The sequence below is a fragment of the Musca domestica genome, unplaced genomic scaffold, assembly GCF_030504385.1.
Source record: "Musca domestica strain aabys unplaced genomic scaffold, Musca_domestica.polishedcontigs.V.1.1 33, whole genome shotgun sequence".
NCBI lineage: Eukaryota > Metazoa > Arthropoda > Insecta > Diptera > Muscidae > Musca > Musca domestica.
In genome coordinates, this window is record NW_026712312.1 from 3,127,645 (window position 1) to 3,153,419 (window position 25,775).

The 25,775-nt window shown below is 36.3% G+C and overlaps 1 protein-coding gene across 4 annotated transcripts; it reads right to left on the bottom strand.

Annotated features, from left to right (window-relative positions):
• Nucleotides 1-818: 818 nt before the first annotated feature.
• On the bottom strand, nt 819-25,775 carry LOC101900821 (parkin coregulated gene protein homolog). Of its 4 annotated transcripts, XM_059125488.1 has the most exons (7): nt 3,742-4,499; nt 3,609-3,678; nt 1,997-2,141; nt 1,862-1,932; nt 1,610-1,798; nt 1,362-1,567; nt 819-1,303 (listed from the first exon to the last, which is right to left on the bottom strand). In XM_059125488.1, the coding sequence occupies exons 3-7, from the start codon at nt 2,075-2,077 to the stop codon at nt 1,014-1,016; spliced, it is 837 nt and encodes a 278-aa protein (XP_058981471.1). In that variant the 5' UTR covers nt 2,078-2,141; nt 3,609-3,678; nt 3,742-4,499; the 3' UTR covers nt 819-1,013. The 4 variants fall into 4 exon arrangements, with proteins under 4 accessions (XP_058981471.1, XP_058981473.1, XP_058981470.1 ...); XM_059125490.1 differs by lacking the exons at nt 3,609-3,678; nt 3,742-4,499 and adding an exon at nt 25,189-25,775 and having other exon boundaries at nt 819-1,216; XM_059125487.1 differs by lacking the exons at nt 3,609-3,678; nt 3,742-4,499 and adding an exon at nt 25,189-25,769.

Consider the following 25,775-nt stretch of genomic DNA (forward strand, 5'->3'; position numbering starts at 1 on the left):
TCGGACTAGTGAAACCTTACTGAAACGGACGCCAAAATTTAAAAAAATTAGTATTGAAGATGATACGTTAAAATTAATAATCTATAATAATAATTAATAATCTGATTCATCATTCAGCCAGTCCTCTTCACTACTGGAATCATCCAAAAGTGCTCCAAATTTTCTCTTTTTGTTTTTTTTTTTGCACTACAAATATTAATTTTTCCTTTAGTTGATCATTTCTTTATTTTTGTTATGACGCGGGAACATTGAAATGTATCAATATATTTTTCAACCTTGTTAGCCCTGCCAATTAAATGTCAAATTCACAATTTGCACATTTCTGCTCGGCCAAATTCACGCTTGGGAGCATTGATATGTCAAAAAAAATTAAATGTTTTTTCGAATATAAGTAGATTTTTATATGTTTTCTTGTACTACGTCATTCGGATTCTATTATAATTCGCGTTTTCAACAATTTTTACAAATGTAAATAACTTTTCATTCAACTTTTTCAATTCCAAAATTGGTTTGACAGTTCATTGTCCCAGCAGCTGTGTCGACGCGTCTACCTATATTCTTCTACCATGATGTAGCTAAAACAAGCAGAAATGTGCACCACTCAGCGCCATTTTTTTCTCGAGAGAGCTGCAAGTTGTAGCAGAATTAGTACTAATTAGTACTAATTTGTAGGTTCTGGAACACAACTATAGTATGTTCTACATTATATAATTATATGGCCATGTCATGGTGTAAATATTACTAGGCTAAAACACATCGAATTCAATTAAATCTTAAATATATAGACATTTGTTGCACTCTCTCTTCACACGTAAAAGTTTGTTGACAATACTTTATTTTGTTTCTGTTTCCTACTCTTTCAGATATGAGAGCATTTCTGTTGTCTTCCAAAGTGCACTAAATGACAACAACAAAAAAGATAGTTAAACGTCAAAAGCAGTACGAAAAATGCAATTTTATATATCATTAAATATGCATTTGTTTAAGAAAAAATTAAATAAATATTTAACAAATCAATATTTCTTTTGGTGGCTAGATTCTGCTGGAGAATTTTCTACTCCTAAATCACAAAGTGGATAAACACAGCTCTCATAGGTTGGTATCATGTACTTGATGTTTATGAAGGCATTCGGGCCACCACATTTCTCCAAGGCATTTAGTGTATCCTCAATAACATCCGCAATGCGTCGCTCACGATCCGGATCAATAAAGTTTCCTAAGTTCACATTTAAATTTTTATATAAATTACAAACGGCCAAAAGTTGACGATAGTAGGGCACCAAGGCCTGGCCAACGCAAGGGGCTGCAAGGAAAATGTGTAATAAAGTTGGAATTATGATAGAAAGGAGTTTACAACTTACCCACCAATACCATCATCTGTAGGACTTTCAGAGCGGCTATAATAATTTTCTTGTCCCTGGTGTTGAAGGCTCTTTTTAAGGGTAAAATCATTTTCGGTAATACCGGTAAAACCTTATGCGGAGCTTTCACAATCATATCCATTGCGCCGTATTGAGCAAGTTGGCGTATTTCAATGTCACTATCGGATAATCTATCAAAGAAGTATCTTATTAATTATAATATGGGCTTTTGTCAGTTGTTATCCTACCCATCCACAAATATTGGCAAATAATAACAATAATCCAAATCTTGCGGAGCACAAAACCATTTCAAGGGAAATTCAGTGGCATTTTTCTTGCGCAATACTTTGCCAGACCGGGCCACCGGTATATCACCACGTCTCAAATAGACTCTAAAAAATGTTTCCTTCACAGGTCGCTTTTTGAACAGATCTATTCTGGAATAAAATACTGATTATTAATATCAAATTAATTAGAAACGGAAAAGTGTCACGTCTTACTTTTTTGGAGGTTCCACAACCGTATTGCTTTGCAGAGCTTGATAGGTAAACGCCGGCACAATGCGTTTTGGCTATAAAATAAAAAAGTAATATATTGAGACTTTTGGTTTTATAAAATGCAATGATCAGTTTTACCTTTTTCATTCTCATGTATAATAGCTCCCGACATTGCTTTCCCGTCAGATGATGTACACTTTCCTTAACTTCAGGACACATATTCTTTTTGGCAAACAAATTACAATTTATTTTTCCAAATTCCAATTGATTTTCAAGAAATTACCTAAAATGAATGAACAGAAAATTAAGTTGGCAATTTGATATTTTAGATTTGTGAAGTTGTAATTTATGTATGTAGTGTTATAGAACTGCAGGAATGTAAAACAAACAAATTTCATTTTATGATATCGAAAAAAATATCAAGAACTATTAGATTCTTGCAGGTTCTGGAACAGAGCAATATATTCCACCGTAGAAGGTGTTCCGTTTGCAACATATTTGAATATTCTTCGTTGACCCCAAAAAGAATATAAGTTCATGACCCGCGTAAAATTCTATATCTATTAGCCATGACGCGAAGGCAAGTGATAAGGATGGGTTTTCGAAAATTCGTATTAAAAGGCTACGAAAAGCACTTAAATGTACTAAAAATTAAATATTTTTTATTAGATAAACGGAATAAGCTAGAATTCTGAAATTGGAGTGGAGTGCAGTATAGATGTTCCAAAGGCTGGAAATACATAAAGCGCATATTTGGCTAGATTAAGTCATCGGCTGTCTTCTTCGGAAATGAACAAAGGAGCCTAGGGCCAAAATCGAACTAAGTCAACCTAAACCTCCTTTGTTCATCTACGAAGAAGCCAGCCGATGACTTAAGCCAGCCAAATATGCTCTTTATGTATTTCCAGCCTTACTTCCTTATTGTTGCATGATTATAAAAACATCCATGCAATTTGTTTCTATAAATAATTTAACTTTTTTTAAAAACAATTCTCATTTAACTTTGGCCTCAAGTCAATTTAAAATTTTAATTTTAAAGTTCGACATAAGTATCTCACATTACATGAAAGTCATCAAAACTTTGTCCCATCATCATTATCTCCTGCAAACACTACTCCCACACCATCAACAGCAACTACAACTCCCTCTCACAGAGCAATTATGCGATGTGCTGCTTTATTTGATCAAGATTCTTGGAGCAATAATTTCTGGTCACATATTGTCGACATTTTGTTGTCAGATGTAATTAGGAGACATCATCAACGTCATGCAATGATGCACTGCTGCTCTCAGTTTCCCACAATGGCAATAGCCCCCTGCCAAAAAAAACCGAGTTTCATTAAAAGTTCCACTACCACTTCTCGATGACACGTCACGGCGCAATGTGAAGCACTTTATCTTTGGAATAGTTGACGTTGTTGTTGTGGGAAAGTGTATATGAAGTTTTTGTGTGTGTTCGGTGTATGCGTATGTAGAAAATTATCATTACACCAAGGTTAATGATAATTAATGTTGACTGTGATAAGGTTGTGGGAGGACTATTTTGGTGTTTGCCCAGGAGGATATGTTGTTATGATACATGTTGGTAGGTATATGTTGTTTTTTTCGGCAATGTTGTTGAGTCACAACAATAACCAGTTTGAAGGTGTCGCATGGCAAGCCGTTCTTTTAAGTTTGTCTTTTCGATGGGACACTGTTGCTAAAAAAAATAATAATAAATGATACTAAAAAATAAAAACATAAGAAATACCTGATAACCAGATACAATCCATTGAATCGTTTGCTAAATCATTCTGGAGCCAGATTCTCATATTCGATATCTAAAAAAATCCGATCGCAATGATTGCAAATAAATCTTTCCCACTGGAAACTGTGTAACTTACCCAACTACACCGTGACTCTAACATTTGTCATTATGCATTATGTGCGGTGTCATTGCATAAGGGCCAGTTATAATGGCCACGCTGGAAGGATGGCGTTGATGTGCCAGCCATGGACGAAGGATGTAGAAGTTGGCGGCTGGTGTCATTAATATTTATGAAGTTTGAAGTTAGCAATTCCAAAACAATATTAGGCCGAGTACTAGACAAACAATGTCTAGTGATGGCATCGCTGTCATGATGTATTTATTATCGAGTGGGTGGGTGTCACTTCGCTGTATACAGATCCTTTAGCAAATAGTTCAGGCGATGTGCGGAATTTCTACTTTATGAATACGAAATTTTTATTGCTCATATCAAATGTTGTCATGGAATTGCAACAGAAATTACTAGGGTTTTTATAATCCAAGAATGAGATAGAGTGAGAGCTTGGCGGGAGGAGAGAACCCATGTATGATAAATATTGTAGTAGATTATAGTTGATAACTCACGCAGCCACACACATGACATTGGCAATTAATACGCATAATTTGTTCACATTCATTTTCTTTATTCGCCAAAGCTAGCAAACCATAATATCCAGCAAAAACTTTTATTGTCCTTTCTACCACGGCACACACACATACATACGCATGTGTATATTCCTTAGTTGCATGTGTCACTATCACGTTTAGAGTTAGCTACTGCTTTCTTCTTCAAAGTTTCAAATGAATTTTGTCGGATTTGTGTTGCCACTACCACTGGCCATGACTTGACTTGTTTGTTTTGTTAGTCTTTCTCAATTTTTTTATTTTTCCCAATTTCCACATAAATCACAAGTGGCTGGGAAAAGACAGGACAGTGTTGGCGACTGTGAATGTGAGCGTAAGAAGCAATTGCCGAGAAAAGCAACGCATCCATTTGATGATGCATGTGCGAAAGTGCAGGTCACAAATAAAACTAACCGGTGAAGTAGCAGGATGGCAAGATTTCTTTGGGACAGTGAAAAGGTAAGAAATGTTTTTTCTTTTAAATGTTTATAAAAACAAGTGGGGAAGCTTTTAAGTTCGGTCAAGACGATATTTCAATGTCTTTACTATTTGGGAAATTAAAATTGTTCTCTTCTCTTATTAGGAAGTTGATATATAAAAATTAAAAAAGCGCTGAAGAATGGTCTACAATTGTCAAATATAAATATTGGGAGGGTCCATTATATAACAGCTATATGAAATCCTGAGACCCTAAATATTATGTTTTCATTTTGAAAATTGATCTTATATACCGAATATTAGGAGGTATGTTATATGGGGTACATACCACAATTTTGATCTATATATTACAGTTCTTAGGAAGGATGTTGTCGTTATGAAAGTAGATATAAGACAAGTAAAATAGTATCAGTCCGTTTTGCCTACAGGCGCATAAACCCAGCCTTGACTTATGATTATTGAAACTTTTAACTTTTTATGGGTGAGGTACCGAAGCTGTTGGCCAATATAGACCAATTCGTATCTGTCCTGAGAGTTACATAAATATTACAACGTGACAGATTTGGACTATATCGACTACTTCTCGTACTTTATATGAGATATGTGCAAATTTTTGAAAAATGTGGAAACATGCGTGCGGTAACAGATACAGCGGACCGAAATATTCCGTTTTCATACTTCATCTTATACAGCTAAAAATATTAGTAGGTGCAAAATTAGAAGGAAATCGAACATTCATATCCAATTTTATGCGAAATCATAAATTCCGATAAGTCAGATTTGTTTCGTAAGTTATGACAGATATATGTATTGGAAATAATGACCCTTTGTGGGTGAGGTATCAGAAGGGGTTGGTAAATGTATACCATCTTGTGTTAGAAAAAATGTTTGTGTGTGGGAAATTTGAGGAGATGGATGGATTTGGATGCTTATTTCTTTTTATACCCTCCACCATAGTACGGAGGGTATATAAGGTTTGTCATTCCGTTTGTAGCACTTCGAAATACACATTTTAGACCCCACAAAATACATATAATCTTGATCAGCATAAAATTCTATGTCGATTTAGCGATGTCCGTCCGTCTATCCGTCTATCCACCTGTCCGTCTGTCCGTCTGTGGAAATCACTCTAGCTTCCGAACGAATTTAAGTAGATTGATAAAATTTTGCTCAAATGTATGTTATGTCTGCAGGACTTTTGGTATTGAAAATGGGCCACGTAGGTCCACGTTTTGGTATAGCATATAACGGTACCTCCCGATATTCGGTATTTTGATGATTTTTTTTTTCACCGGAATAGTTTAAAATTTGGTATTTGAAGTTCGTAATGGATACTACAGCTTAAGACAGAAAATTGTCTGTGCAGGTCCACATCTTCATATAATCCCCATACAACGGTACCTCCCGATATTCGGTATTTTGATGATTTTAGCGAATTTGTTCACCGGAATTGTTTCAAATTTGGTATTTGAGTTTGATATAGGATACTACAGACTAAGATAGAAAATTGTCTGTGCAGGTCCATGTCTTCGTAGAGCCCCATATAACGGTACCTCCCGATATTCGGTATTTTAATGATTTTATGGACATTTTTCACCAGAATTGTTTCAAATTTGGTATTTGAAGTTCGTAAAGGATACTACAGCCTTAACGTATAGTCCCCAAATAACGGTTCCTCCCGATATTCGGTATTTTAATCATTTTAGCGAATTTTTTCACCGGAATTGTTTCAAATTTGGGATTTAAAGTTCGTAATGGATACTACAGCCTAAGACATAAAATTGTCTGTGCAGGTCCACCTCTTCGTAAAGCCCCCATATAACGGTACCTCCCGATATTCGGTGTTTTAATGATTTTATGGACATTTTTCACCAGAATTGTTTCAAATTTGGTATTTGAAGTTCGTAATGGATACTACAGCCTTAACAGAAAATTGCCTGTGCAGGGCCACCTCTTCGTAAAGCCCCCATATAACGGTACCTCCCGATATTTGGTATTTTAATGATTTTGGGGACATTTTTTTTATTGTTTTTAAGAATTGCCAAATTCGCTCCAAATGGTAGAGGGTATTCAAAGTTCGACCCGGCCGAATTTACAGCTTTTTTACTTGTTCTTAGAGCGTTTTGTGTTTCAAAATGAATTCTATATTTTTAACAGATCTCGTGTTGTTGGAAATATTGAGGTGTATCAAGTCTGGAATGGTACGGGATTTTAATTTCGCGTTTTATGAGCTTTGTGTATATTTAAAATGTTGAACCTTTTGTGGGGGAGGTATCAGAAGGAGTGGACCGATATATTCCATATTCATACCTTGGATTAATAAAATTATTGTGATATGTGTAATTTGAAGAGAACCGGAAGCTTATTTCGAATTTTATGATTTTTTTGGTTATTCAAAATTGAAACTCTTTGTGGCGGAGGTACCAGAAGAAATGGTTTGATACATTCCATCTTCGCATCAGATCTAGTGTTGGTAGAAATTATGTGATTTGTGAAATATAAAGAGAACTGAATGCTTATTTCGGATTTTACAACTGATTTGGATTTTCAAAACTTTGACTTTTGTGAGGGAGGTACCAGAAGAAATGGTCCGATCTCTACCATCTTAATAACAGATCTTGAGTTGATAGAAATATTGAGTCTGAATGGAATCGGATATTAATTTGCCATTTTATGAGCTTCATGGATATCAAAAATGTTGACCTTTTATATAGGAGGTACCAGAAGGAGTGAAACGATATGTCTCATCTTCACACCAGACCTTGGGTTGATAAAAATATTGTGATGTGTGTAATTTGAAGGCAATCGAACTCATACATCACATTTTATAAGAGTTATTATTCAAAATGTTGACCCTTTGTGGGGGAGGTACTCGATGGAGTGGACCGATATTGTACATTCTCTCACCTGGCCTAGCGCTGATGAAAATATTAGGATTTACAAGGTTGGAGCAAATTTGGATTATCTTTTCTCTTTCTGTGCAGTAAAATGTTTTTTTTTTTTTTGGAAAATGTTGAAATTTTTTGGGGGTGTTACCAGAAGGAATGGACCAATATTGTCCATCTCCGAACTTGATCTAAATTTGTTAATAATATTACGATGTACCAAGTTTGGACCAAATCGGATACTCCATTCGAGAGTACGGACATCGCTAGATCGTCTACAAATGTCTTGAAACTGATTTTGTCCAAAGAAACCATTATTTCGATGAGGCTCGTTTTGACCGTATCAAACAAAAAATAATTTTGTCGCACTGTGTAATGCAAAACAAGAGGATTTCTGTACCTCACCCACTGTTCTATAAATAGAATGGTCTATCCATAGCTGATGCAACTGTGTGTGTGTCATGCCAGTTTCCACCATACACTTCAAACGATTCCAGCCAGCAAAGTGCGAGTGTGTGTGGTTTTAATGCCAAAACGTAATTGAGTGATTTGGCAACAATTTGTTGTATTTTTTAACTACAGTTGCCATTGCTATTGTCGCTGTTGTTGCTGCTGCTCGCTCCTACTGTTAAGTTACGTTTTCCACTGTCGTTTATGTTTGGTGTTATCCCCCAGTTCTTATAAATGTCTGAACTTGCACTTACGCTTACGCACAGCCATACATTTCGGGATAAAGCCAAACAAAACTGAGTGACATAGACAGATATCTTTCGAAAAAAAGAAACAAATACATAGAGAGAAAACAGAAATATTGCGATTTTTTTGCCACGCCAGGACATAATTTTTATCATCAAGATTGGCGCTGGTTTTAAACGCAACGCAACCAGTCTTTTATTCTAGGGAAACTGGTGGTCTTGTCGCAATATCAAAAAAAAAAAAAAAAAATGGTTGACGAACAATGTTATGTTTGAAAGTCGAGTTGCGAATACACCCAGTGACAGTTGTGCCAAAAACACATTGATTGCAGCCACTTTTATGGGGTGTCTTATGTCATTTTTTTAGATGGTTGAGGACAAAATGGAAAACCTCGGCTTTTAAGTTTACACAGTTAGTTGAGAGGTAAAAATAAGTGCAACGGCGAAACTATTTGTTGCCCTTAAAATGATTGATGTCAATAGAGAATTTTGCCAATTACGATATGTTTGTTTGTACATTAATATCGAGTAGATAAAAATGCTTCTAACAACATTTATGGATAGGGAAGCAGGAGTAGACAACGCGAATCTTGAAATTATTTTCAATTTGTATGTAATTATTAACTACTCTGACATATTGAGACAATGAAAGACTAATGTCATGTTTACGTTAGAACTTTTTGTAGGGTTAACCTACTTTGAGGGGATTTATTTGAAGTAAAAGTAATGGATATGACAATTTAAATCCAAATCCAGTGGGTTAACCCTCATATATATAAACGTACTGATATTATTCCGAAATTTGAAATATTGTGTCAATCAACAGAGATAACCCGAAGGATGAATATTTTCTGCACAGCTTTTTTAAAAATAATCTTCGGAACGTATAAAGAGTCAATTAACGCCGTAGAGATAGGCCTTGGAAAACGATCCAGAGCCCAACTCAACAAATCGTCAGGATGTGTACATTTATTGGATGTAGTAAATAAAATATAAAGTACCTTAGAAATTCCCAGAGAACTAAAACCAAGATTTTGATAGAAACTAATTCCGTATTGAGTCTGTACATCCAAAGAAGCTAACGGAATCAGTCCTCCACTAGTATACCTTGAGCTGAAACGTATAGCAAAATCTCCCACTCAGATGGGGTATTCTGGACAATATTTAAATTTGTAGACTCTGGTGTGTGTTCAAATTTCGAAATTGATATTAAGGTAACTAATTAGGAAGCCGTATGTACCTCTTCCGTATGTCGTATGTGAGCCTTATGTGAGCACTCTTGACAGCAAAAAAAAAAAAAAAAAAAACAGTAAAGAAAGTCTTAAAGTCGGGCGGGGCCAACTTTATGATATCCTATTAAAACTATTAAAAGTTTTTATGAGAGAATTCAATCATAAACGCTATGAGTATAATTATAATTTAAAGTTCAAAGGACTAAATATGACGAAGCATTTGTATCTTCTGAATTCGGACTTGTATTGCCTATTTGGTGCACAATTAATTTGAAATCGGATAAAGATATATATAGGAGCTATATCCAAATTGGAACCGATCTCGATAAAATTTGGCAAAGATATTTCTGAGCTGTATTTGATATATTTCCCTGAATATCGTTACGGAGTGCATATTACGGTTGTGGGTAACAAATATAACAAATCGGATGAACAATATATATGGGAGCTATAGCTATATCTGAACCGATCTTCACCAAATTTGATATACTAGCTTCTAGACTCAATTCGGTCGTATGTGCCAAATTCCATCCCATTTGGGCAAATATTAGACGTTTGGTGCACAATAAAAGGAAAATCGGACGAATATATATATGGGAGCTATATACAAATCGGAACCGATCTCGATAAAATTTAGCAAAGGTATTTCTGAGCTGTATTTGACATATTTCCCAAAATATTGTTGTTACAGAGTGCACAAATAACAAATCGAATGAACAATATATATGGGAGCTATAGCTATATCTGAACCGATCTTCACCAAATTTGGCATACTACCTTCTATACTCAATTCGGTCGTAAATTCCATCCCATTTGGGCAAATATTAGACATTTGGTGCACAATAAAAGGCAAATCGGACGAAGATATATATGGGAGCTATATCTCAATTTTTACCGATTATCTCCAATTTCAATAGGGTTCGTCCTTGGGCCAAAAGAATGTTGTATGGAAAATTAAACCTCAATCGGAAAATAAATGCGACCTGCATTTTGTTCACAAGATTACATGTAATACAGACAGTGATTCTATGGAGATCCTCAAAAGTAACTATGGGTCTATCTCGCTTCCTTCTCCATGTTACAAACAAATGCACAAAGACATAATACCCTGACCACCTTGTGGTGTAGGGTATAAAGAGAACTCCCAGAAGAACTACTTTCATTTTAGGTCTATAAATACGAAAAAGTTGACGGAGGCAGTACTACACCAATATACCTTGAGTTGAAACGCAGAGGAAAATCTCCCATTTATAAAAAGTCAGATGAGGTATTCTGAACAATATTGAAATTTGTAGACTCTGGCGTGATATTAAGGTACCTAATTAGGAAGACGTATGTGCCTCTTCCGAATGTCGTATGTGAGCCTGGGAGCAAAAAAAAAAAAAAACAAATTGAATAGGCTCAAGAATGATATTGGGTACCGGGCATCGGATACCGCTCAAATTTGGTGTAAATCGGTTCAGATATAGCTATAGCTCCGATATATATGTTTCATCCGATGTGGGGTTTAAACTCGGCACCCAAATGTCTCTGTCAACCTTTATCGAGATCAGATCAGATTTGGATATAGCTCCCATATACAGGGTGAGATGAAAAAACTGCGACCAACTTCAGACTACTGTCATTTTTAAGCCACTCGTCCGACAACTGTTAAAATCATTCCAGTGACAGCTCATTATATTGTTTAGAAGCGGACAAAAGCATTTCTTTTTGAGAAATTTCACGAAGGGATTATCCGATTTGATCCAATCGTGGTAGTTCGTTATATTATTGCCAAACATAGATCGAATTCTAAGATATCGAACCATTCCTTGTGGTACCTCCCCAACAAAATGCCAAATTTCAAAGGAAATAATTTCCTGTACAGAAAGAGAAAGGATAATCCGATTTTGCTCTAACTTTGCGAATCCTAATATTTGCGTTAGGGCTATTTGAGGTGCGAAAATGGACAATCTCGGTCCACTCCACCCGGTACTTCCCCCTCCACTCCACCCAGTACTTTTAAAAGTGATGTAAGTGCCCAATTGCCTTCAAATTACACATATCACACTATTTTTTTATTAACCCAAGGTGTGGTGTGTAGATGAAATATTTCGATCCACACTTTCTGGTACCTCCCCACAAAGGGTCAACATTTTGAATATTCATGGAGCTCATAAAACACGAAATTAACATCCGATTCCATTCGGAATTGGTACATCTCAATGCTTAAATCAACACAAGATCTCTTACAAAGACGTTAGAGTTCGGACCATTCCTTCTAGTGCCTGCTCCACAAAGGGCCAAAGTTTTGAATAACCAAAATTATCATAAAATTCGAAATAAGCATTCCGTTCTCTATTTCTACACACATATATTATTTTATTACACACTTAATATTATTTATTTATAAATATATTAATATTTTTATTAACCCAATGTCTGGTGTGCTCATAAAACGACTCGGTACATCTCAATATTTCCATCAGCACAAAATATGTTAAAAGGATGGTAGAGATCGAACCATTTATTCTGGTACCTCCAACACATAGGTTTCAATATTTTGAAAAACAAAACTCTCAAAGAAAGGGAAATAAGCATTCAACCCTCTTCAATTTTCACACATCCAAACATTTTTGCTTAAACAAGATATGCTGTGAAGATGATATATTTCTGCCAACCCCTTCGGATTGCTCAATGCTTCGTAACCTCCCCCATAAAGGGTCAAAAGTCTGAATAATCATAACTCAAAGCTGGAGGTATACATCTGTCGGCAAAACCGACTGATACTATTTTACTAATTTTATTTGAAAATGTTGACATTTTGTGGGGGAGGTACCAGAAGGAGTGGGGCGATATTGCTCATCTTCGAACTCGATCTAAGTTTGACAATGATATTACGATGTACCAAGTTTTGATCAAATCGGATACTCCTTTCTAGAGTTATCGTGCATAGCAACCAAACAGACAGACGGACGCATGGACACCGATAGATCGACTCCAAATGTCCTGAAACGGATTTGGTCCAAAGAGACCTAGCGTCTAAAACCGTTATTTGTTATTTGGCTGTATTAAATGATTAATCCCCTTTCTAGCCATATGTGTGAGGGTTTAAAACGGATCAAAAATACTCCTTTTTGTGAATCGCTTGAGGGTTAACAAATGTTGAGGGTTAACAAATGTTAGTAGAATTATTCGACTCTGGCTCCGTAGCTTTCTTTTTACTCTGCATTATTTTTCTTTAAATACTTAAAACTTATTACTTTTAAGATTCAAAAATTCCCCTCTATATACCAAATTACAACTAATTACTCCTAATTTCTCCTTATATTTTAAACAATTAAAGAGTACCTAACTCACCTTCAATGCACTTTAAATTGTTTCCAATTTCCATTTAACCTATTAGTTCATTTCATTTTAATTTTTATTTGTCCTCTTCCAGAAGGGGCCATCCCATTAGCATGGTTAAATGGAGATAGGAAGATAGAGAGACAGAGGACAAAGTAGAAAACCGAATAAAAGTCCAAAGCAAACAAAATGCAAAAGTTTAAATGTTGTTGAGCAAATATGATTATGTGTTGTCAACGTAATTATCTCTATTTGGAAAAACCTCAAACTAATGACCACGGTCTCCATGGCCATACAAGCTAGCCCGGCAGCCAGCTTGCTAGCTAAAGCCGCCACTGTAGGAGAACTAAAAAACTCTTTGCCGCAATGCAAACTATTTATTTTGTTTACACAATACTTTTTCTCGTTAAAATGAATTATATTCTGTATCGTGTTCCTTTTTTGTTGTTGTTGTTTTGTTTCATTTCAAGTTGTTTGTTTTTAAATTGTCCTTTCACTGTAGTCCGGGGTTATTATTGACATTACAAAAAATAACAATAGCAACAACTACAACTACAGAAAAAATCGTGTATAGGGGGAAATATGCAATAAAAAATTACGTGTTCAGCAAAATTTGCGGAAATTTAATTAACGCAAATGTTGCCAGTAGTGTCTGTGTGACGGCGATCGAAAAAAAATTATGATTTTTACATGAACATTATTACCACAAAAATATGTTAGTTTTATTGTGGATCGTAGGGATGGCACATGAAAAAAAAGTTGTACAAAAAATTTGGGGTTCATAACGCCAAAAGTGTCATAAAGTGTATTTTCATCGCCAACATATCGTTTTTTTGTTTGAAAAAAATCAGTAATTAAAGGTCAAAAGTCGTTCGGGGCCGACTATAAGATACCCTACACCACTATGCGTATTTAGAAAAGTTCTCATAACCAAAAAGTTTATATTGGGTATTTATGTGAAGTAGATCATACCAAATATGATCCAAATAACATTGGTGTATAGTGCATGATCTGACTTCAATAAGGATAATATAAAATTTTTGTATTGGAACAATGAATGTACCAGACCAAGTTTCATCTAATGGTAAAATTCGATTGAATATGAAACAAGTAAAAAAGGTGTAAGTTCAGTCTGGCCGAACCTTGAATAACCTCCACCATTTGGTACAAATTTAACAATTTTCAAAAAAATAAAATCCGTTAAAAATTCTTTTAAAATCTTAAAATGTTTTTATTGAAGCTAAAATCTTCAAAATGCCGAATATAGTGAGGTACTGTGGGGGTTATAAAACGTGGACCTGGACAGACAATTTTCTGTCATTGGCTGTAGTATTCATTATGAAATTCAAATACCAAATTTAAAATAGTTCCGGTAAATAATGTCGCTAAAATCATCAAAATACCGAATATCAGGGGGTACCGTTATATGGGGGCTATACGAACACGTGGACCTGCACAGACAATTTTCTGTCATAGGCTGTAGTATCCATTACGAATGATCGAACATTGGTTGAGGGTACACATATGTCGGCGAAACCGATTGATACTTTTTAACTTGTTATATCCTCCACCATAGTATGTAGGGTATATTAAGTTTCTCATTCCGTGTGTAACACCTCGAAATATAAATTTTAGACCCCACAAAGTATATATATTCTTGATCAGTATAAAATTCTATGTCGATTCATCAATATTCGTCCGTCTGTCCGTCGGTGGAAATCACTCTAGCTTCCGAACGAAATGAAGTAAGTTGACAAAAATTTACTCAAATGTGTATTATGTCTGCAGGACTTTTGGTATTGAAAATGGGCCATGTATGTCCACGTCTTCGTATAGCCCCCATTTAAGGGTACCTCCCGATATGCGACATTATTTAGCGGAATTGTTTCAAATTTGGTATTTGAAATTCGTAACGGATACTACAACTTAAGACAGAAAATGGGCCATGTAGGTCCACGTCTTCGTATAGCCCCCATATAACGGTACCCCCCCCCCCCCCTTTTTGGTTTTTGTTGATTTTAGGTGCATTATTTACCGGAATTGTTTCAAATTTCTCATTTAAAGTTCGTAATGGATACTACAGCCTGTGACAGAAAATTGTCTGTGCAGGTCCACGCTTTCGTATAGCCCCTATATAACGGTAACCCCCCCCCCCCCCCCCGATATTCGGTATTTTGATGATTTTACATTATTCACCGATTTTTTTTCAAACTTCGTATTTGAATATTGTAATGGCCTATGACAAAACTTGCCTATGCAGATCCACTATAACTAGCTTAAGGGTTGAAATTTCCTACGAAAATAATAACTTATTGTTTTGTGATGCCAAAGATTCTATGGGAGGATTTCAAAGAATCTTAATCCTAAATTTCCAACAAAAAAGTGGAAGAGAAGGGGCGGTGTAAAATTTCAAAACGCTGATACATGTGTTTCCTCTTATTTTCTCTTCTTTCATAATCTGCTCATTTTTTCTGCAATTATTTTTTGTATTGCACAGTGTAGTATGTTTTCATGTATTATACCTTTTAGACAGTTACACAGCTACAATATGTTACGTCTGACCATCACTGCTGGTGTAAAATTCAGTTGTTTTTGTTGGCGGTTAAATTATGAGTGGTGTTGTATTTTTTCAGTTTTATGATGCAACCATTAAGTGTTAGCTATCCTGCAAAATGTTTACATAACAGCCAGCCAGCCAGCTAGACACGTCAAAAAGGGACTTTAATAAACTGTTGCTGCGTGTATGAGTGTGTGTGTGTGTATTTGTCTATTTGTGGTAAAAAGCATGCAAATAAATTTGTAATTTTATACTAAACTATGATAATATAAACAATTTGACAGGATGTATATTTTAGTTTATATTGTTGTTTTTTTTTTTCACATGTGATGTGAGTAAATCATGGCGATACTGAGTTTGGTGTTCGAACCGCAAAAAAACACTTTGGAAAATTTGAATTGAACGAGCTATGTACGTCACATGCGGCGTATGTGAGGTAAATAAAAAAAATTAAAAACATTTTATTTTCGATTTCAAAGCACATTTTATATTTTTTAGATTTTGATTTTATTTTAAAATTCCCTCATACACTCTATAATTGAAATTTTCAAGTATGCAGTTTCCAGAGTTTGAACATATTTTCAAGAAGACTTTTCTACCCTAACAGAATTTTCTCAACACTTCAAATAATAACTTGCCTCTAACAGCAACAAATAAAATATTGGATCCAAAAAACACAATTTAATCATATCCCTCAAACATGATTCTCAATTATTTTTAATCTCACCACAAACATGTATAATGACATCTGAATATCACACCGAATGCGCGCCCTCACACACACGCACAGTTGCCAGCAGAGTCGAGTTAAGATAATAACCAAATAACGTTGGGGCATAAAAAATTAATTTATATTTGATGAATATCAAATATTTACTCACATTTATATTTAACACTTATGCGTGCACCGATGACATCTGTTCGCTCGCTCGCCACACACACTCACACTACAAATACACTTTCGAATTATGCTCGATGTGCATGCCGCTGGAAATGAAGAGAAAAACTGAATTCAATTTTCACTTTGGTGTCGTGATTTTGCAACGAATAAAAATTGAATTTACACTAATACACGTTCAGATATACGCATATGTGTGACACACACACCATCACCAACACCACAGAAAAAGATACACGCAAAAGGGTAATGATGCGAAAAATGTACATTTTTCCAGGCGTGATGATGCACTTTTGACATTCACACAACAACATACAACAAAAAATCAAGAAAACTAAAAATGCAACAAATGATTGCTGCACACACACACCCACACTCACACACCATTGCAGCAATTTTTTTGGATGTACAAATGTTCGGAGTTGCAATTTGCGTAAATGTATAAAAACATTGAAATAATGTGTACTTAAAATATGTGTGTTATATGAGAGATTTCATGAAGTTTTGAATATTATATTTAAGGAAGCGATCACTTCCATTCACAGAGAAACCTTTAAAAGTACATCACACTCTTTCCCTTTACTCTTTAATACTTATACTCTTTTACAGCAAGAGTGGCGTATCTTAGGAAATGTCTTTTTTTTCACTTATTAGTTTTTTTTATACCCTTAACCACAGTATGGAGGGTATATTAAGTTTGTCATTCCGTTTGTAACACCTAGAAATATACATTTTACACCCCACAAAGTATATATATTCTTGAACAGCATAAAATTCTATATCGATTTAACGATGATCGTCCGTCTGTGGAATCGCTCTAGCTTCCTAACGAATTGAAGTAGGATGATAAAATTTACTCAAATGTGTGTTTGGTCTAGAGGACTTTTGGTATTGAAAATGGGCTTGTTTAGGGGGAGAGGGAATGAAACGATGTTGTTGAGTGTTTGACGAGAACTGACTCTTTATTCAATAGAAAAACTAAATCTAGCCTTAACATCTAACATAAAAATACACATGAGCTTATTTACTAATGCACGCTGTCCCAAAATACATAATGCACTCCACGCACACAATACGTTGCGGGAGAAACGAAACATACCTACTGTGTGATCGACCCTTTCTTATCTTCTATTTGTGGCCGTACCATTAATTACATTATTTATTACCGACCATAAACATAGCATATAGAAAGCACATGCATCTTTAAGTGTTTTCTTTGTTTAACTAATTTACATTCTTCGGAAAAGACAAATAAGAATGAGATAAGAATCTAAAGAAGTATATTAAACATACAAAACTATTTATACAACAAGTACAGTTTCTACAAAACTAAACATACTCCCCGCCTTAAAAGATCCTAATCTTTTAACAAACTGAGATCGATCACCTTTTAACATTTCAATTGCGTGCTTCATAAATTTCATTATTATTTATTTAAAGTAAATGGTGCAAATCTAAATTAATTTTGAAATCATTTCTCAAATTACACTAATTCATATTGAAATATAATTAACGTATTCTATTGTTACGGATTTACCTACATAACTTAAAAATACCCTAACTAAAGTCGAGGAGGTGCGATGGCTATCGGCAGGTAGCGGCTGGACAGATGGTAGAGTCTTCGGAGAACCAAATATAACACTGTGATTATACCAACGATGAAAACACAAGTCGTAAGGCTCAGGCTGTAATGCGTAAGGTGATGCGTGTCTAGGTGAATAGGGAAACCCAGAAATCGTTTAGCTTGCGGGATATCTGGCAACTTGTAGACTTCGACTTCGTTCTTCAGACTTAGATGGGTGAGAGGTGGCAGGGATGCGGAAATGTTGAATTGCGGGAATTTGTAGCTTATCTCGCTGTTGTAGTTCTCGTGCGCCCATAACTTCATCTCTTCAGTTTCTAGCGTACAACCCGGCTGCATGCGTAATATTCCTTGATCTCGGATTCTTACGTTTTGACGTTTACCATCACATTTGACTTCAGTGACAGTACCTTTTTCAACCGAAAATACCCATGTATTCGGTGTGTGAAGTTGCTTCCAGACGTTGCGAAATTTTGAAATGGCGAATTCGCAACTATCTGGTATCGTATTAGGTTTCAGGTATAGCCTTACTTCACAGTCAGCCGGTTCTCTAGTGTTGTAAATGGGGTGCGTCTGCTGGCATATCAATAGTTTCTCCATTTTCTGACATCTAGTAAATTCATCTTCCTTGAGGGTGTAGAATGACGTCTTTCCCTCATCTATCAGAAGATACTCGCTTTTTGCTTTGAACTGTATTGACAATCCATCCTGTTTGATTGGATAAGACTGGATTGCATAAGCAGCAAACAGGTCAGTATTAATCAGAGGTATGCGAATGTTAAATAACATATATTCTTCCGTTGTTCGGGTCGTTACCTCAGCAATCTTGGCGAGTTCTATTGGAGATTCTGCTGGTAGATGCAATCTTTTTGCCACTGCAGCATTTATCATCTGGATCTGCTTCTTGAAGACCTTCACGGGAAGAATTTCGTGAAGGAAGCTACCCCGAATGTTGACCATTGCGCCAATTAAATCTCTTTGGACTACTTCCGCCTCTTGTACTGTAGCAAGAAGCTCTGAACTCTTTAACGTCATCGCGCCTCGATCTTTCATTGCGTTAATCTCAGATTGCACCACGCCTAAGGAATCACTTAGATTGGAAATGCTTTTAAATACCGCTTTGTTTTGTTCCTTGATTACTTGCGCGGTAATGTCCTGGAGAGATGTCTGGTTATTTAGCAACTCTACCAAGGAATCCTGGTTTTCTTCAACCTTAGTGATCCTCTTCACTAACTCTTCAGCGTGCTCCTCGTCCATTAAACCAAATAGAGAACGAAACAGACCACCGACGAACGGCAAAGCAGACCTTCTCACCCTTGCAGCTGGAGCTGATGCCATTATCAGTTCATGTTGATTCCTCATGCGGTCATGGGCTTCTTGCAACCGCTGAATTAACCTCAATTCTTTCATCTCGGGCACCGTTGCTACATCCATCTTGAATATCTCCACGGCTTCATCAAGCGCCTTCATCCCCGACACATATTCCGCCATCTTTACGTGCGCCACAATATTCCATGACGTCTTAGTCAGCCCAACAGCAGCCACTTCTTCGAAAAACACGCCAGCCCTATCTTCAAATTTTATTACATTTACCTGGGCTTTCCCAGGTCTGCTTATTATAAGCATAAATAATATATGGAAAAATACATTTTTTGACTTAAATCTACTTTTCACATTATCCTTAATCATTATATCTTTTTTTACTATTGGAGTCGATTGGACCGACCCCTCCTCGTGATTTTCATCATCCTCATTATCGTCGATAGGAAAGGGACAAACATTGTGGACCGATCTTTTGGTTTCCCCATTGCTTGTCCTTACGTCTATCATCCGACATAACCCATCCGAACCCATTATAGTTCGGATGACCCTCCCCCGCCTCCAGCAAAGCGGAGGAAGGTTGTCTTCTTTTAATAAAACCAGAGTGCCTGGTTTAATATTAGCACATTTTTTAGCCCACTTGTACCTCTTTTGAAGTTCGGACAAATATTCGTTAGACCATCTTTCCCAAAATTCTTTCGTTATTGCCTGCACATCTTTCCAATGTCCCCGCAGCCCTACATAACTTTTATTTTTCTCGGTGTCAGTAAATGTAGAAAAGCATTCCCCTATCAGAAAATGAGCTGGCGTCAGAACACTGAAATCATTTGGATCGTCTGACAATGGCGTTAACGGACGTGAATTCAAAACGGACTCTATTTGCGCCATGAGTGTGCACATTTCCTCAAACGTCATGATCCCACTTGCGACCCTATTCATATGCCGTTTTACAGATTTCACACAGCTTTCCCATAATCCTCCTACATGAGGAGACCTAGCTGGAATATTAATCCACTCAATGTCTCGTTGTGTGCAATAGCTGTCTAGTTCTTTTGTTAGATCTCTGCTACGAAACAACTCATATACCTCATGCAAACTATTGGCAGCTCCGACAAAATTTGTGCCGTTATCAGAATAAATTTTCAGTGGACAACCCCTTCTGGCCACAAATCTTTTCAAAGCCCCAATAAATGCTGCTGCTGTTAAGTCTGCTACAACTTCCAAATGAACAGCTTTTGTCGCAAAGCATACAAAAACGCAGACGTAGGCTTTGTCCGTTCGTTTTCCCCTGATTTTGTGATGAATCATAAGCGGTCCCAGAAAATCAGCACCTGTATTTAAGAAAGGGCGAGTCCTTATTACCCTATCCTGTGGAAGATCACCCATTTGTTGATACAAATTCCTGGGCTCCGCTCTGAAACATCTATAACACTTGCTAATTACTTTCTTGGCGAGTTGCCTACCGCGAAGAGGCCAGAATTGCTGCCTGAATATCGCTAGCAATCCTTGAGCTCCGATATGTAGTTTCTCTTGATGTATTTGTTCCATCATTAACTCGACTATTTTATTTTTGTATGGTAGTAAAATAGGATGTTTGGCCTCAAATGATAAATGACTATTTTTCAGTCTCCCACCTACTCTTAAAGTTCCCTTTTCGTCCACAAATGGGCACAACGTTCTGATTTGTGAAGATTTTGTTATATTCCCACCTTTTTTCAGAACTGAGATCTCCTCTGCAAAATTATCTCTTTGGATGTCTTGCACTAATACTATCAGAGCTTCTTTTCTGTAAGTCATTAATGACTTAGAAGGACCTTTCCTTGTTATATTGACAAACTTCAACACCCAAGCCATAACATTTTGTAAAAATCTAAATTTATTTCGGTGATTTATTTTTTCCCATACAGATGTTAGTTTTACCCCGACGCTCACTTTTACTAACTTTTTAATTTCTGGTATAAAAACCAAAGGTTCCGCTTCCCTCACCATTAGCGAATTCTCTCTTAAGAAGTCTGGTCCTTCAAACCAATGCTTATTTTTTATTATTTCTTGGGGAAGTACACCTCTAGACAACAAGTCTGCCGGATTCTGGCTTGAGGGCACATGTCTCCAGTTCTCTATTATACTCTTGGTTTGTATTTCATTTACTCGATTCGAGACAAATATCTGTAGTCTACCCGGATCCATTTTTATCCAACTCAGCACAATTTCAGAATCGGTATAATAATGCACTACGTCAACTTCCATCTTTAAACCTTCCCTAACTTTTTCCATTAGGTCAACTAACAGCACTGCTGCACACAACTCTAATCTTGGAAGTGTGACTATCTTGGTTGGTGCTACCCTTGACTTGGAACACACTAACCGTACTGTAATTTCCCCTGTTACATTCTTCGATCGCAAATATACCACCGCTCCATATGCTCTCATTGAGGCGTCAGCGAAACCTACTAGTTCCACTCGCGTTGGATCGTTACAGATGATATAACGATCTACTTTTACGTCGTTGAGCTTACCTAGCTCTTGCCGTATTCTTGTCCAGGTGGAACATATATCTTGGGGAACTTTGTCATCCCAGTCTAGCTTCTGTTTCCATAGATCCTGAAGCAACATTTTTGCCGTCACTGTGACTGGACCAACGAACCCTAAAGGATCAAATAACTTCGCGATCTCGCTCAATATTGATCGTTTCGAAATTCTTGTATCCTCTGTTGCTTTGTACCTAAGAGAAAACACATCCTTCCGTGGATACCATACAACCCCCAGTGTTTTCACCGAAACTTCTTCATTTTCAATATCAAGGCTCTCTTCTATATTTTCCTTCTCCACACCTTCTAAAATTGTACTATTATTTGCACACCACTTTCTTAGTGGCATGCCAAACTCGTCCAATATTCTTTCAATATTTCTCCTCATTTGTATGACATGCTGCAGAGTATCTCCACCCGTCATTAGATCATCCATGTAGAAGTCACTTCTTATCGCCAGTGACTCCAATGGATACGACATTTCTTGTATATCTGCTATTCTTTGCAGACATTTTACTGCTAAATATGGAGCAGATGCAGTTCCGTATGTAACTGTGTTTAATGCATACGTTTTAATTTCACTATTTGTATTAAACCTCCAGTAAATCAACTGGAACTTCCTGTCAGCATCTGCCACCCATATTTGCCGATACATTTTTTCAATATCGGCAGAAAACACATACCTGTGCTTCCTAAATCTGAGCAAAATGCTAAACAGCTCATCTTGGATCCTAGGCCCAGTATGTAGTATGTCGTTTAATGACGAACCTGTGGACGTCTTACACGATGCGTCAAATACTACCCTCAATTTTGTTGTTGAGCTGTCTGGTCTGAGGACGCAATGATGAGGTAAATAATACCCACCTTCTCCATCTAGTAGATTCCTCACCAGACTCATGTGTCCCAACTTTAAATACTGACTAAGAAACTCATCGTATTGCATTTTTAGGTCACTATTTTTATTAAGCTTCCTCTCCAATGCCATGAACCTTCTCCTTGCTACTATTTTAGAGTCGCCTAATGTTTCCACATTTTGTTTGAATGGCAATTGAACTTCGAATTTACCATCAGGTGTCCTTTTTATACCTTCTTCAAACAACTCCTCACATCTTTTTTCATCTAATGTGAGCTTTACTTTTTTAGGGATCTCTTCAATCTCCCAAAACTTTTGCAACAACTCATCGCACGGAGTTTGCACTGCTGCTACAACTTTTCTGTCATTGGTAGATGTATCAATAATCGCAGGACCGCTGACTATCCATCCCAGCTTTGTATTCTGTATAATCGTAGTCCCTGATTTGATTTTCCCATCTACCAATATGTCATAAAAAATTTCAGCCCCCAACAGCATATCTATTCCACTTGGAATATTGTACCTGGGGTCCGCTAGTGCCATTTCTTGTGGAACTTTTTCCGCTATGACTTTTGTCTCTGGCACATTTGATAATATGGTTGGTATTACTAACACTTCCATATTCGTATTATATTTTGAAGTTGTTGACTTCATCTTTACCTCTACCTTTTCTTGGCAAAGGGACTTATTTCTGGACAAACCCTCAATTTCTACTTCAGATTTCGTCCCAGTCAATTTCAATTTGTCCATGAACATTTTCGTCATTAGACAAACCTGAGAGCCGCTATCTAGCAAGGCTCTGCAACTAGTCCATTTATTCTCCCTGTTCTTAACTAAAACAGTGGCTGTTGATAACAATACGCATGCTTTCTCACTCTGCCTATTGTTTATAACTGTAATTTTTGAGCAACCTTTTTCTTTGTGTAACAAAGAGTTGTGCTCGCCTTGACAAGTTCTACAACTTACCGCACTAGTGCACATTTTTTTATAGTGCCCACTAGCTAGACACTTAGAACATATGTTATTTTCTACTACTATGTTCCATTTCTTATCCACGGGAAGGATACGAAATTTGGTACATCTATTTAAATGATGACCAATAGAGCAACCAAGGGGACATTTTTCCTTTTGTATATATTGCCCTTTTGTATTTCTATCAGATCGCCATTCTTTCACATCTTGTGATTGCGATCTTGACTGACCTCCCCGTGAGCATGGGCCAACGGAGTTTTGCTTACCGTTATACCCTGAAAATTGTTGACTCGCCTCTAATGAAAATTGCATTTGCTTTAGGAATTTCATGAGGTCGTCAACTTTCGGAAGCTTTTTCTGCGCTCCTACAGACTGCTCAAACTGGATTCTTAACTGTTCATCCAGTTTTCTTTGCAGTAAGTAGCACACGAATCCTTGATACATTTCTTCTGTATCAATTCGTGTTGCTTCTAAGGCTTGTAAGCTTTCCCCTACAGTATCTACAAATTTTTTCACACTTTGTGAATTGTAGTATACATTTGAGGCATCTAAAATCGACCTGAAGTATATTGACGTCGTAGCTCTCTTATTTGAGTAGTGCTCTTTCAATATATTCCAAGCCGTTTCTAAATATTCCTCAGTGGCTGGCAATTTAGAAATTTTTCTACGCGCCTCGCCACTTACCTTTGCCTTTAACATACACATTTTTTGTGTTTTTGTTATTGGCTGATCGAGTACAAGCTGCTCGAATAGTTCCCGAAATGATTCCCATTCTTCCATCTTTCCATTGAACACTGGGATTTCAATGGATGGAAGTTTAAATGGAAAAGACGTAGCCTTTGCCTCTGTCCTAGGGATCATTACGTACCTATCTTTTAAATTGAAGAAGAGACCGGTTAGCTCATCTTCCCCGAATTCCTTAGAATATTCGAAATAGAATCTTTCGGCTGTGTTAAACCGATCTCGTATCTCTTCACGAGAAATTTTCTTTTCGTTTGCCTCGTTGATATTGTATTCTAGATCGTCGAGAGCGTACTGGAAATGTCCTATCAAATAAGACGAATCCTTCCCTGTTTGTCTCTCTGACGACGACCTATTTTCTTCACCTATCATATTTTTGTTCTCAACTAATTTTTTTGATGTTGAGGGAATTTGATATCCCGAATATGCAGGAGGAGCATTTGCTCCAGGAAATTCGTTTAGAGTCAGAGTAGAAACTCTTTTTGACTCTTCCAGTTTGCCAACAATTTCCTTTTTCAAAATGGCAAACTTTTCAATCACATCCCTTACGTCAGATACGAATTTACTCGTGTAGTATCTGTTTTTGCTTAACACATGGGATGGTGATTGGAGTTTCCCGTCGTTTTCCTCAAACTTGGCTTGATAGTCCGTGAAGGACTCACACATTGCGTTCACTTGTTCTATAACTAATTCCCCCCATAAGGCCTTTTTTACAATTTTGTGTAAATCATTGTATATATTACACATAGCCTGTCCTAACTCAAATTGTTTTTCAATTGTTTTAGAAAAATCCATTTTTTTGTTTACAAGTGAACGATGTTAATGAAAATATTTTTTTTTATATATAAAAATAATGAATGAGTTTAAAATAAAAATATAAATAAAGACTTACCGATTTTTGAATCTTTAACTTTTATTTATATTTATTTATTTATTTATTTTTTTTTTGATTTACACGGCGCGAGTTCGGTTTGTTATAATCTATCTTTTTATTTTTTTTTAAAGGTATATATATTAAATAAAAAATATATATTTTTTTATTACTTTTTTTTTTACAAATATTAATTTTGGAATTTTCACAACTTTTTTTTTTTTTGTTATTATTATATTATATTTTTTCATTAAGTTCCAAAATTTCACCAATTTTTTTTTCACTTTCACACAGGCACGCGTTCAAAATACTAGGGGTCACCAATGTTTAGGGGGAGAGGGAATGAAACGATGTTGTTGAGTGTTTGACGAGAACTGACTCTTTATTCAATAGAAAAACTAAATCTAGCCTTAACATCTAACATAAAAATACACATGAGCTTATTTACTAATGCACGCTGTCCCAAAATACATAATGCACTCCACGCACACAATACGTTGCGGGAGAAACGAAACATACCTACTGTGTGATCGACCCTTTCTTATCTTCTATTTGTGGCCGTACCATTAATTACATTATTTATTACCGACCATAAACATAGCATATAG

What these genes read in the sequence shown, in the direction of transcription:
- LOC101900821 (XM_059125487.1), bottom strand. Translation starts at nt 2,077, where the DNA reads ATGTGTCCTGAAGTTAAGGAAAGTGTACATCATCTGACGGGAAAGCAA. An exon ending in GTTGTGGAACCTCCAAAAAA is followed by an intron (nt 1,799 to 1,861) that starts GTAAGACGTGAC and finishes ATTTTATTCCAG; the next exon opens with AATAGATCTGTTCAAAAAGC. An exon ending in TTGCCAATATTTGTGGATGG is followed by an intron (nt 1,568 to 1,609) that starts GTAGGATAACAA and finishes ATAATTAATAAG; the next exon opens with ATACTTCTTTGATAGATTAT.